Below are 15004 nucleotides of genomic sequence, written 5' to 3'. Positions count from 1 at the left end.
CCTGCCACGCAAACAGCCTTAAATTATGTTTCACAAGATGTAATCCTAAGCACTAGCTCTGAAATTCTCTATATAGACTTGTTCTTTTTCCAAACTCCCTAAAAGGAGGCTGACATCTATAGAAACCTCACTAGGCTTTGCTGCAGCAAAGTTCTCTAAAATGATTTAAAACAAACATACCTGGAAAAGCTAGACCTCTACCAGATTTTAATTCTAAGTGCAAACCATATTCTTAAAGCTGAAAAAATAACTGCTGCAGGGATGATTTGATGTTGGATGGGCATGTCCCCCTTTTGTTAACAGTAATAATTAATTTATAGGTTTTCTTTTATAAACTTACAATTTTCCCAGAAATAATAATAATAATAATAATAATAATAATAATAATAATAATAATAAACAGCCATAATCTCATTTTCTATTTCAGCATTTTGACATCCATTGGTTGCTGCCCCACAGAAATCATTGGTCTCACACTTAGAACAAACCACAGTAAGAGAATTTGAAAGGTGGACCAATTATAACAACTTAGAACCAAGGGATTCTGAATTAATTTTTTAAAATATTAAACTCTTCCTTGAAATTGAATTTAAACTCCTTATTCTTGGGATATTTTTGCATATAATAGTCTCAAATCCCAATGCGAACCAGCAGCCAGACGATGAATGACTAAAAAATTCAACATCCTAAGCAAACTGTTACAGTGTTTCCTCTTTTGCCAGGACACACAGTTTCTATCTTGTCTTTCTCCAGAACTGCCTGGAGTGTCTATTGTCTTATTCTAGTGAGAAGAATCTATGTTGATCTTACATCCTCTACAGAACAAAAATATTCCTACATAATTAAATCCAACAAGAACACCTCTGTGTACAAGATCCCCCAAAGAATAGATGATGGTGCTCAACAGCACTCATTCTTTGTCTTTTGACTCTTCCTAGATCCCTATAGACACACTCAGAAAGTTATTTACTACCACTCATGGCCCCCAAAATTTCATCCTTTATAGGTACCGGCAATTTTTCCTGCTATAATCAAATTCCAGAGATTATAAATAAGCAAAGAGCTCTGGGGTGTGCTTAAGTCTCTCTTTCTTTTTTAATCATTTTTTTTCATTTTCATGTAACTGCCCAACAAGCATCTTTCTCAACTGCCTTCACCCTTCCAGTGAGAACTCCAAACTCTACACAGAAGACCCCAGACCTTCCCATTTTAACCCAAGAGCCAGTGTTCTTTTGTAGAGATGTGAAAACATCACATTTGCTTTTAATTTGCTTTATATTATTGCATGACACTTACTCATAATGTAACTTTACCTCTCTCTAGATCATATCCATTCCTTTGACACCTGAAGGCTTTTAGGAAGTTATTCTGCATTACTTGTCTTGCATTTATTCTCACACACTGTATGCCTGCAAAGCTGGTTCCCAAACATTCAAAGCTGTCAAATTTTATATTTGGCATTCCCAAACAATTCCACAACCTCAGAGTTTGCCTTCTACTTGACTCTAGCCTAGATAACTTCCATTAATTGGGAAATTATAATCACTACTTCCTACTTGATCAGGGAACAATCTTGAGAACAGCAAAATTATCTTTTCAGCCCTACAGACCCTCCTAAGTTTAACCTTCCTCCTTCATTCTTGCAAATAAAATGAATCTTGTACATGTATTACCTTCAAGTGCAGTGTTCTTCAGAGTTCTGTCCTACACCTTCTGAGTTAACAAAAATTATTAAACCCACAAACACTTCAGAATCAGTACATCCAAAAATAAAAATGCAAAAATACCTTCTAATGGCTCCCTAGTTTTTTTCCAACTACTCTTTGCAGGCTCAAGGGAGGAGGTATTTGAAGTTTTCCTTTGTGAGATAAGTAGTTTCCATTGCACAAAAATTTGCAGGAGCTTAACACTTTTATTTAGGACACTGAATTTATTCCCTTTTGTTTGATTTCCGTAACTGTTGTTTGATTTGCATGGCTTGAAAAAGTCTTTTCTATTCCATGACTAGTTTTACCTGGACGTGCAAAATCAGAGCTGAAGCTGCATCCCACCTCACCCTCAGGAAGGTGAGTCCTGTACACCACATCACCCACTTTCTCATCTGTATGTGGATGTACTTACTGCCTTCAAAATAATAACACAAAGTTTGGCCTTGATGTAAGTACAGTCTTAGCTGGGGAAGAGCCCCAGTGGACAGAAATTAAACATGCACCACCACGCTTCCTCCACAAAATGTTTACAGTAGATTCTACCTACCTACTTATACTGAGTCTCATGAGGGGACATTTTCTACTTAGCCAATAAATTATTCCATGAGGAAAGGGCTTAAAACAGAGCTGCTCTTATCCCTGTTTCCTTCCTGATGTGTTTAGAAAGCTAACGTTTACAGCCTTTCAAAGCCCTGGAGTGGTCGTTCTGTAATGACTACAGAAGTATATTACATGCTCTGGGTAAGAGACAATGCTGCTATTACTGTACAAACTTCTGATTTTTAGGAGGACTTTGAAGTTAAAATGGTGGCTAAATTTGCATTGGTTCTAAAACACAGCTAGGAGCAAAATACCCTGTAAATAAACAAATGCATAAAAGCATTTCTACTGAACAGGTTATTTCCCCCCAAAATAGAATTTTGTTATAAAATTTCCATCTAGCAGAAGAAAAATGCATATTCAAAATTAACTAGGTACTCACCTTTGACTCTGTCTCCTTTGTGCAGGTGAATTTCCCCTTCCCCTTGAGGTTGATATGGCTTTACTACAATAAATAGTCTTCCAGGAACAGCACTGTAAAGCTTCCGTTTGGGACCCTGATAATCCAAGGCAGACAGTGTATCCTTGTTGGCACTAGGACTGTAAACGGCACTGGAAATTGAAATTAAACATCATTAACAGCTTATTTAAAATGGGAAAGTTAATCATTTACCATCACTTAGCAGGATTAAATTAAGGAAATTAATTGTCTTCCAGTGAGACATCTAACTCTTCAAAAAAAAATACAGGGTTTTCATGCCAAACAGAAGCTTTTAATGGTTGCAATCTTTCAATATGAAACATGATCAATATCCACCTGACCATAATGTCCTGGAACAGAAAATACACAACATTAAAGTTTTTAGTTTTTCTACAAATTAAGCTTGTACATTCATAGAGCCTAATGAAATTTAAAATTTATATGCAAATCATACATTACCAGAACCTCCATTTGTCAGAATGACTTGAAAACCTTAGTATTTACAATTATTGTTGGGAATGGATATCTTTGAGTGAACAAGTGAGAGAACTGAATTATTAACGAAATGGATTGAATAATCAAGTTACTTCATCACTCCAAAGCCTGGAGCTAAATTTAGACCTTCACAAAGCATGGTGCTTATGGCAAATATTCTCCAAAATATCACTTTTTCTGGATGGCAAACACTAACTCACTCAATGACTTCAGAACAAGCCACAGCTCATCAACCAACACACTTATGGTATATAAAGAAGAAATTATTGAAAGGTGGTGAAAAATGTATAAGATCATTACCAAACCTCTAGAAAAACAAACGAACTGTCAAAAATATACAAAAAGAGGCAAATATTAAAGAGAGTGGGAAACCTATAGGAGATAACATAAAAAACTTGCAGTACTGCTATCAACTTAAAAAACCTCAACATTAAAACTTGAGGTCTTACACGGAAAGTCCAAAACCAGAAAATATTCATGAGAAAGGAGAATGTTAATAAAGATTTGAAGGGAAAAAATAGTATAACAAAGGAAGAAGGCTCATTTCATGGTGATTTAGCATTTTAACACTCTGTTTCCTTTCTTGTAAGAAAATATCTCAAACTGCTTTAAGTAAAATGAAATAAAAGGGCTACAGTTTGCTGGGTTTTCACCCTTTTTGGTTTTTTTAACCAATTTCCTACCAAAATAGTAGTCAATAAATCGGTGAGTACAGAAGAACCCAAACACAGTGAATCTTTCCTATCAGGAACACTTCCATTTTCCTGCTGTAACTTCTTCACCGTTTGGAATAGGATCCCCTTTTCATCTAGTTCTGTTCTTCCATTACTGTGAAGAGGTGCTAATAATGATACTTAGGAGTTTAACAGTGAGTTCTGGTTGCATATCTATGAAGGATTTTGCATCAGAAACCTCAGCCAACTCTCACAGTCGTTTAAAGAAAGACTGGGAAAGATGTCGTTTGGTTTCCAGTTCTTTGCTCTTTTTCCTTGTAAGTGAAGGAACAGTCATCACCATAAAAAAATCCAGATCTATAAACTGTTGCTACACATCCCATTTCCACTTGCATCAAGCTGTGTTTCTGCCTCGTCTGGTAGCAGCTATTCACAATGTTTTCTCCCTGCATCTACTTTAACTGCTTATCACAGAAGATACATTCATTTTCTCTCTTACTGAAGGAGAAAAGGGAAATGACACATTTAACCCACACAATGAATGCATAACTTCTCATGCAACAGGCCCACTAATGGAAATCAGGGATGCAGGGTAGAGGATTTTTTAAAATAAACAATCTTTCTTCTCCCTTCTTTTCATCAGCTTGGGTTCCAAACCCAGCAAATCCCATGCTAGGAAGAGCAGGAGAAGGATGCAGATTTCAGATGATGTGTGGACATGTTCCCCTCTCTCCCAGAAGAAGGTGGCCATCCTTGACAGCTCATCCCTGGTTGAGACTGTCTTGGAACCTCCCTTCATAATCACTGTGGGACACATTCCACAGGAAGGGCATTAATTCCTTTGCCTCCCCATCCCACTACACAATCAGTTTGCTATGAAAAGCAACAGCCTCATGAGAATCATAGAACAGTTTGGGTTGGAAGGACCTTAAAGGCCATTGCAAGCCCCCTGTCATGGGCAGGGACACCTTCCACTAGATCAGGTTACTCCAAGCCTCGTCCAACCTGGCCTTGGACACTTCCAGGGATGGGGCAGCCACAGCTTCTCCAGGAAACCTGTGCCAGGGCCTCACCAACCTCTCAGGGAAGAATTTCTTCCTGATATCTAATGTAAATCTCTTCTCTTTTCACTTGAGAAGATGAAACACCTGAGCCACACAGGCTGCAAAGATCACATGAATCCCTTCCAGCATCGCTTTCCACAGCACAAACGCCAAAAACCTCATTAACCCTTTGTCAAACTCTGACCTTCTCCATTACTCTGCCCCTTCTGGCTGCTCCTGCTCCACAACCCAACCTACTGCTCTGTCAAAAAGGGCTTTTTCATCTCATGGGAGCAACAGCTTTATGGTGAATGTTATTATTTGCAAATAATAAGCAGAGACAGCAACAATTCCCACATTTAGCTGACTGTAAGTAGGTGGTCATGCAGTTAAACAAAATCTGTGAGGAAAGTCATGCAAGGTGCCTTCATGACTGCAAAATAGGCCTGTAGCAAGAAAAGGCATTATATGTAGGAAAAATTATATATAAAATCCTTTTAGTTGTTGTTAAATTTAGAGAGTCACCAGCTCTCGTCTCAGTACTTGCACATACTCTGGACTCCTCTGAAACAAGTCTTGATGGCACATCGAAACTGTAGTTGTGATACTGATGCACTAGGAGGAAGATCAAAATTTTATTTCCACAAACTCTCAGGTATTAAATTGGTTTCCACCAGCATTTGTGCTCGTTTTCAGGAAGGGAAGAGGAAAGTGGTTGAATAAAATCAAAGCAAAAAAATGTTTACTCAGTCAAAAAAAATTTCTAATAGTTACCTCCACCTCAAAGGATTGACTATATTTCTAGAATTTGAAGTGTGTCATCCCAGGAATATAGATGAAAAGGCTCTTTTTATCCCTTCCAGCTGAAATAATCATTGACTCCTAGGTAAAACCTCCCACTCTGGTGGCATCAGTATAATCCAGTGGAATACAACAGCTCGTTCTCTGAAAAGCACCTCATGGTCGTCACCTCACCCAGTCAAATTCTCATTACAAACTGGTTTTTAGCTGATATTGGGCTCTGTGAGGAAACACCATCCAAATTGCACCCAAATTGCACACAAATGAGTTTTAACCACTATTGTAACATACAACAAAGATGAGTTTGCTGCATGAAAACACTGGCATAAGAAATTCATATCCTGTTCCTTCCATTTCATTTCAGTCTTTCTTCCACTTCAGACAACTTTGTTTTACAATGCACTATTATTTCCCCTCTCCAGCAGCATTGTTACTATCACAAATAGTGCTTGTCAGTTTGAATGTCTATGGCCAAGGAGAGAAGAAGAATGTGCAAGGTAATAGAGACAGTGTGAACTACATGACATTTTGTTTTACTGACTTGAAAACTTCAGTGAAGATCCATTACACCTACAAATGACAAAGGGAAACCAACAGCTGCATTTCTTGACAATGCTCGAGTCCTTTTCTACTCTGAACAGTGGATTTCTTTTTAATATTAGGAAACAAGACAGATAAAGTCTGATATTTTAAATGACGGGTGAGTTAAATGTGTTTGGTCAAAACATGTAAGCTCCAACTCTTCCTCAGTGCTCAGTTCTAACACCTTCACTGTGGCAGCTCTACACTTTAACATCCCTCATCCTGGTGCAGCCCCATCTCTTGCACACTTGGCAGATGGAGTTCCTGAGTCAAAGTGAAGCTGCAATTGCCTCCTCACAATGAGGGCAGTGGCTTCTCAAAGCTGCAGCTCCCATTTAAGATCAAAACTCAGACTCAGTCCTCTGTGTTATTATATTACTTAAAAAACACATGACTCTAATTCGTCAGGATTTGCTCTCCAGTGGGACGTGGCTGCAGGATATTTGTGTAGAGTGCCTGCTAAATGACATTTGTAATTCAAGAGGAAAGGAAGAGCAGCAAAGCCATAGGTAATGCAAAACCCTTCAGCACAGATAATCATGAAAGAAGTCCATGACATCTATCACCACTATCTCAAGAAGCCCCCTTTGCTCTAAGCCAGCCTCCAGTTCTTCCCTCTATTTTACTCCTTGGTTCAGCACACATCTACACAAGAAAGAACTTAAACATCCTCTGTTCCATCACCCATGAGCAGCTCCAGCACAAATTCCAGGCATGACCAATATCTCAGAAACATTTTACTTTGCTGTTAAATCCAATCCTTATTTCAACAATTAGAAGATCTTGAGAGCTTAGCACATTGATTTGGAGGTGCGAACCCTGCGTTAAGTCACTGCTGAGCTCTGCTGAACTGTAAAGCCTGCCTGGCTGCTGGAGCCCTGTGAGGAAACAGCTGGCTTTGACTGGTGCTTCCAATTAAAATATTCACACTTGGATGTGGTCCACTGTGCTGAGATTTAATACCTATACATTATATAGAGTGCAAAGTGGGCATATAAATAACATAAAACATGTGGCAATGCAGCACAATGATTTAAGGAATATCTCAAGTAGTCAAAAAGTCACCTGATGTGCCTGTGCTGCTGCCGCTTGGCATCGTCTCCCAGCCTGTTCAGGGATGGTGACCGGCTCCGGGAGGACGGAGTGTAACTCCCCACGGTTTTTACAGTTCCATTGGGATTATTCTGCATCTGTTGAAGCAGATGAGGTGAAAGGCTGCGGTGTGAAGAGGCAGAGGAGGATGCTGACCACTCAGGGAGGTTGTTGATGTTCAGGTTGTTGTCGCTGTTGGAGCGGAGCAAGATCCGAGGGGCTGCCAAGGTGTTCGGAGGTCTCCGCCTTCTGTTGGAATAGGTGGGAGCCTCCCTAAAGGGCACTGTGTGAAGAAAGGCATTCAGGGTAATCTCAGATGATTTCACCACTCATATGTGTTTACCACCACGTAATATAATTCAGCAACATATGGCATTGTTTCTTCTGCAGAGACAGAAACTCTACCTTGCCAGCAGAGCTGATCGAACTCATTATCCTCAAAATATCAGTAAAATTGAAAACAACAGAGCAACATGAACCTGTTTACTGGCTTGGATGAATAGTTGAGCAACACCAGTGTCAGGAGTAAGCTGAATAGCCTAGGTCTAGGAAATGGGATTCACCTCATTATTGCCAAGTTGGACGTTCAGAAATTTCATTTTCATGCTGTGTTGTGACGTTCTATTAGGAAGGCACAGAACAGGGCTGACCAGCAGAATTTCTGAGTTATGAAGTTGCACCTTCCTTCCCCCAGCTGGTACCCAAACTGGTCCCTCACAAGTTCAGGCCTAACCTGAAATCTGTAGTGTTAATAATCACCTTATCCCTATCTTCCAGGTTAAAAATTGAGGACATGGTTTCTTCTCCTGGCAGAACTCTATTACACTGCTGTAATCCCCAGGTATTCCCCTATTTCTAATCTAGGCACTTCTACCACATCAATTACTATTGTATATAGAACATATTACCCCAGGGGAATACACTCACTGTCACGTGCCGTGTCCCAAAGGGAACATGACTGTATCCATAGGCTGCAAAATACTTATTAATGAAATAGTCACAACAGCAAACAAGGCAAGGGCAGTAAAAATCTGACACAGAGCAGAGGGTCCATCCCCTCATCAGTGCTCCCGGTACACTTGCACAAGCAGATAATGCTTTCCAGATCACCCTTTCTCCCTGTAGTAGTTTGCTCCGAGTGCAACTTAAAAGGCAAATTTCCTCATAAAAAGACACCCAGACATCACTAGATGTGATATTTCCTGTCCTATCAAAAGGTAATAGAGAATTTGACCACAAAAACTCGTTCTTGACTTGCTTCCCACTGTTGCAACCACCCTCATTAATTTATTTCAGTGGAGCTTGTGGGGTCACAGGAGTTGAGCCATAGTGCACATATTTACATCTGAAAAGTCACAATAGTAAAACTAACAAAAGGCAGCCAGGCATTATTCTGAGGACTTCATTGAGCTGCTGTAATTCTCAAAAAAAATCATATTTAAATTGGTAAAGAAGCCCCACAAAATATCATCCTACATGTCTAAAGTGCCAGTAAGTGCCATTTATGAAGTGCCAGAAATGTCTACTCATTCAATATCCTTCAAAACCACAGAAAAAAAAGAATAAGAATGTCTGTCATACTGTGCAAGTAAATAAATTCACATAAATATGAATATACATAGGAATCAATCTGTCCTGTCTTGAAATAGAGCCTTTAATCGAGAGAACAAAGCAAAATTTAAGGTTTCAGAGCAAAACTGAGAGCGTACTCATAGCATAAAATAGAGACGGAACTGCAAGGAGAAGAACGGTTTATATAATTTTCACCAGAATCAGTTTATTATTAACTACAATTCTGAATATTTTAAAACAGCATCCTTTGTATTTCTAATGAGATGAAACTTTCTCTAGTAAACAACTCAACATCAGAACAACCAAACAAGAGAACAGTGTGAGCAGAGAGAAAGGGCTTAAATTCCATATTTCCTTTGAGACAAGGCTGAAATGAGGGAAGCATTCTTTAAAAGCTGTTAAAGGGGATAAAGGAGAGAAATACAATATTTATGCTGGAAAGTGGCAGAAACTCTGTATAATTTTCATGGCATTTCAAGTGTTTCACATTTCATATTTTTTTAAGGTTTCAAAGCAGCTGAGTATGTCACTGAGAGCACCCGGGTGCTTTAGATGTCACAGTAAAAGCCCTGGTTAGTGCCAACTTAAAGAAAACTCTAAGCATTTAGTTCCCGAATTGGCATATACAGATCCTTAGGTCAATGTAGGGGACAGAGATGTGACATTTCTGCACTCCTATATTTTTGGCACTTGGAATCTGACTCTAGAAATTACTTCATTGAAGATAAGGATCCTTCCCAGGTACAATAGAGCAGAATCCAGTCAAGGAGAAAGCACACAAAACTGAATATAGGGAATGTTTGGCACATTTGCCACCTGAAGGTCTAATCCTGCTTTCTCAGAGTCGCCAGAGTTTGCCTCGGATTCAGCAAAAATTGAGTCTGACCTTTAGATTCTAATTTTCCGTGAACCTAAACAGGTGACACTCCAAGCAGCCTGCCCAGCCTTCCAACCACAGACAGACAAAACTAAATTTTGCCAATGGTTTGGAGATGTTTACTGGGACTCTGGAGAGGTTGGTGGGATATCTCCTGGTGGGAGGGGAGAGAGCATGAGGGCCAGGGTGACAAGATGGACAGAGAGCTGCTGAGCACATTTATACCAACAGAGCTGAGAAACCACTCTCCAGGTACCCTTGTCTTCTTTTTCCCTTATGTGCCTTAGAAGGATTTTACATGCTCATTTAAGAGTTTAGCTTTTGCTTTGCTATTAATGCTCTGTTCTTAAGGAGGGAACTACGAGCAAAATTAGCCTTTACTATAGAAAATAATCAGGAAAGGGGACAATTAATTACACCAATTGACGCTTGTCTAACACAAATCTTTTATAGAAAGAGTTAAAAATAAGCATTTTGGAGCCTGAAGTGATTAATATTCCACCCAACTGTTTCTTTTCCCCAGCAATCTGCAAACTGTAAGTGGGTGGATATTTTTTTAGCTTCTTCTTATCGGCATTATTTATATTAATTTCACAATAATAAAATTAAAATAACTACAACAAAATATGATGAAATGCAAATGTCCACGCTTTAATCCCAGTTGGACAGTGATTTTCCCTAATATTTCCCACATTCAGAACTGTAAGTCTAACTGTTACAAAACTTGTCTGGGAAAAACAGTTGATATAAAATGACATGAAAATGCCTGAACTAATTACATGCTCCTAAAGTTTAAATTTATCATCCCTAAAAGCATACTTGAAAGTACCATACAATCCTCTCTCCAGCTCTCCCAATTCTATTCCTGGCACTTCATACATCTGAAGGGGCAATTCAGCACCATTTACTGACAAAATTCACCCTGGAAAATCCTTAACGTGTCTCCAAATGCATTTCTTAGGGAACAAAAACATTTCTATAACCACTTGATTCTTCAGAGAAAATCCTAAAAGGAACAAAGTCACATCCAGCTTTAATAACCACTTGCCTTAACGGACCATCTAACATCAAATAATTTTGAAAAAGAAACTGCAGGAATTGATTAATTATAGTCACTAAACCCATCATATTCAATGTACACAAGAAAACACCGGTCTGAAACATCAAAGTGTTCTGCTTTCATCGCTTACCTTCTTTCTTTGTGAAGGCATTTAACAAAGACTTCATTTTCCCTTTTTACTTTAGCAGCAATCCCCTCATTACATAACCTCTGCTGGGAAGAAAGAGGCAAAAAACCCCACAACCCCAAGAAAATAATAATAAAAATAAAAATGATTCAAGCTACCCAATTTCTATGTGTTCAGGCTGGCTGCACCCTGACATAAGCAGCAGGTTTCTGGGCACCGTGGAATTGCGAGCATAGCTGGGCATGCAGTACCCAGCGTTCTGGTGACAAAGCCCACCCCACATTCTGTCTGTCAGCTGGGAGCCAACTGTGCACAGACTGGAGCTCCTCAAAAAAAAAAAAAAAAAAAAAAAAAAAAAGGAAAAGAAAAAAAAAAGAAGCTCCTGCTATCTTTCCCAGCATTAGTCATGTGAACCTGCCACCGCCACAGCCTCGCAGACGATGCTCCCGCTCCGCTCCCAGCCCGGAGTGTGCGGAGCCAGCGCGGGATGAGGGAGGTGCGGGCGGCCGGAGAGAGCCCGGGGGGGCAAACATGTGGATTTGCCAAGGTGGGAAAAGGCACTTCTGCAGCTGCAACTGGGAACAGGGAAGCCTGGACAGCGGGAGCTGCTGGGGACAGGCGTTTAGCTCGAAATTTGCACAGCTGACTCTCGGTGCACAGAGGATTTTACTGTTTACTTGCTTGTTGCTGTTTATTTTCTTGTTGCTGTTTACTCACTTTTTACTATCTATTTCCTTTTTGCTATCTATTTCCTTTCTGCTATTCAATTCCCCTTCTTTATTTCTTTTCCCCTCTTTATTTCCTCTCCTCTCCTCTCTTTATTTCCTTTGCCCTTTTTATTCCCTTCACCTCTTTATCTTCTTTCCTCTCTTTATTTCCTTCCCCTATTTATTTCTTTTCCCTCTTTATTTCCTTTCCCCTCTTTATCTCCTTTCCCTATTCTTTTCCTTTCCCCTCTTTATTTCCCTCACCTCTTTATTTCCCTTCCCCTCTTTATCTCCTCTCCCCTCTTTATCTCATTTCCCCTATTTATTCCCTTTCCCCTCTTTATTCCCTTTTCCCTCTTTATTTACTTCCTTGCTCACTGCAATGTTCCAAAGAAGCAATTTGAGGAAAAGTACAAGTCACACTAATCTTCACACAATGACTCCATTAAGAAGGGAGACAAACCTGTCACTACATAGAATATCTTCCCATGGCCTATATTCCAGTCTCAAACAGAGATACAAGCCCAATTATTTCCCCTTCCCCTTCCATTGCACTGGAATAAAAGAGAATTTCTTTTTGCACAGGATAAAAATAAAAATGAAAAAAACCTGATCAAGCTCTTTCGCTTAATTCAGTGCTAAATTTCTGCAGATGCCAGAAAACACAAGGTGTAACCAGTGAAGTTCGTAAAGTACTAATTCTAAAAAAAATTGATTTATAGCTGTGCCAGGCAGTGTAAGCATGCTTCCAGAGGAAGTGTAAATAACTGAGAAAGGCAGATAAGAAGCAGGGGGAGATGCTAAAAATCACAAAAATGTTAAGCGTATCTAGTTAAATCTAAGATACAAGGATATCAAAGAACAGGAAATTCAATGTCTAAAAAAACCAGTAACCTACATTAAAAACTGGCCATAAATAACGTAACCTATTTAACAGTTAATAAATATTTATTCCATTTCAGGGTTCTCTGATGATCACTAATGCATCTATTTTGAAAATTAAGGGAGTTTCTTATGAGAAAACTGCTTCAAGACAGAAAATAAATTACTTAAATGAATTTAATGTCTTTATGCATAATGATCTCATAGTTAACATAACAGCAAAAAGAACTAGTAAGCAAAAATTAATTGAATAGTTTAAACTTAATTTAACATTCCAGTGTCTAATTTATAAAGAAAATAATGCTTCTCTAATACAATTTTCTGTTTTGATTCAATTTCTTTTTAAAAGCAATTATCCTTAGCAGGTGAAAATCTTACCAAGGGAAATGTTGGACACAGCATCTAACATCTTTATTTGACAGGAAGAATCTTCTTCTTAACTTTTAATAGATGCAAAGCTTTCTAAAGAATAACTTTGAACTTTTATTCATTAACTTATAAATATGTGCATTAATTAGCCCCCCAGAAGAACCAATGTAATTTCCAGAACAAGAACTGCTACACCAGAACTGTGCCACTAACTTGAATTACAAGCATTTGTGCTTTACAGTTTCAAATATCTTAATCCAATCCCCCTAAATTATATTTGGAGCCACAGATGACAAAGGAACTCTGAGTATTAATGGAATCCTAATTTCCTTTTCAGGGGTGTCAGTGGTTTAAAGTCTTTAATCCCAGCAGTAGAGCAAGGACAGGGTTAACCCAATTGTGCTCATTCATGTCTGTTCATATACAGTAAAACAAAAACAGACAGGCAACTGCAGTCAATCAAAACCAATCCCAAGGGGGATTTTTATTAGATTCTTGCCAGAGCCATAACATTTCATCATCTAGAGGTTTCTAATCAGTGTTAGAAAAACATAAAAAAATATGAAAGCCACTTGAAATTATTGAGTTTCATGGAAATTGTGGCAATTCTTTCTGACCTACACCAGCAGATGTATCAGCTGATGACTGATCATTTTATTCCATTTAACTGTCTGTCTTTTCCCCAATGCAGGAAATATAATTTCTTCCTATATGACAGAGCCTCCTGCAATAACCACTATTGTACAATGGGAAAATATGACAATCAAGGAAGTCAGTGAATAGTTGCAGCTGCAGTTTTTGAGTTTTTCCTCATTTTCACTAATAGCTTATTAGGACTTGTTTATTTTAACTGAAGTCTTGAATTTTGTGGTGTTGGGAAATTTAAAAAGAAAATATTCCAGCAGTTTCCACTTTTTCCTGAAAGATTTTCTGCCTCATAACTGTAGTCTTGGTATTGCTGTCTCAGCACAAAAACCTAATCATTTGATTATAGTAGTACAAAAACCCCAATATAACACATGAGCTATAAACATTCTTAACCTAAAAATCACAAAGACCTTTCTAAACAGAGGTGAAGTAAACTCTCATTTCCCTACTCCTTTGGGAGGTGCTCAGGAAAATGTGTGGGATGTGTCTGCATCTGCATGGGGATGTGTCTAAGAGGAAAAAGCCACCTTAAACAGAAATTGGGCTCCTAAGTTAATTTTGATGAGTATTTTTTGTATGTTTGTAACAACAGTCTCCCAATTTTTATAGGCATTTGAGTCCACAGCCCCCATTAGAAATCTGTGGAAAATCAGTGACTTACATACTCTTGAGGATCTATTTTTGGACACTTGGATGCCTTTAAAAAGGCACAAAATTATGACCAAAGCTCTTATTTAATCATCCCACCAACACCTCTAAGGGCTAAGGCTCCTCAGATAATGGCAGAACACAGCTATGACTGTCCTGATTTTATTCTTGTTTGATTTTGTCAATTTTGGAGTTCTTGCCAGAAAAAATCCCTTTAACATCTAGGTTTCTGTTAAAAATCCAGTTCTTAGCATGTATAAATGCATTTCTCTCCACTACAAAATAGGCTTCCCATATGCTAAGCCACCAAAAGGAGAGTTAGGCAAGAAAAGAGAGATTCATATATAGACAGTTAAGTACATAAAGGCTCTTTGTGGGGGGAAAGGGGGGAACCCAAACTAGGTTGCTACAGTGCTTCTAGATTATTTACTTATTTCAGAAAGCCACAAGGTGGTCGGGAACCCAGATTCAGGAATCCACCTCGGTGAAAAAATTAAATCTATTTTATAAAGCAAAGAGTTTGGGTTTTTTATTTTTCTGCAAAAAATCTGGGGAGTTTTCTCAGGGAGCTGCAGTTAAACCAGAGAGAAGCATCTGAGCCCACTGAAATGATGCTGGAGGAGCCTTAGTTGCCCTAACTTCAGTGGTATCTCTGTTGCCACTGTTAGTAACTTCTCAGCACCCAGCTACCAGTGGT

At 38.7% G+C, this 15004-nt stretch overlaps 1 protein-coding gene across 6 annotated transcripts in view; it reads right to left on the bottom strand.

Moving 5' to 3' along the window:
• Positions 1-15004, bottom strand: part of SHANK2 (SH3 and multiple ankyrin repeat domains 2) — a 335607-nt gene that overhangs the window by 203077 nt on the left and 117526 nt on the right. For 4 of the 6 annotated variants that reach the window (XM_064657129.1, XM_064657130.1, XM_064657132.1 and 1 more), the window contains 2 exons: positions 7391-7700; positions 2692-2861 (listed from right to left, as the gene is read on the bottom strand). In XM_064657129.1, the coding sequence (XP_064513199.1) occupies positions 2692-2861; positions 7391-7700 (480 nt within the window). Of the gene's footprint in view, positions 1-2691; positions 2862-7390; positions 7701-11056; positions 11297-15004 lie in introns of those variants that run through there. The other 2 variants (XM_064657131.1, XM_064657133.1) reach the window with 1 other exon arrangement.

Source organism: Pseudopipra pipra, chromosome 6 (assembly GCF_036250125.1).
Source record: "Pseudopipra pipra isolate bDixPip1 chromosome 6, bDixPip1.hap1, whole genome shotgun sequence".
In the NCBI taxonomy this organism is placed as follows: domain Eukaryota; kingdom Metazoa; phylum Chordata; class Aves; order Passeriformes; family Pipridae; genus Pseudopipra; species Pseudopipra pipra.
This window is presented reverse-complemented; position numbering and strand designations above follow the sequence as displayed.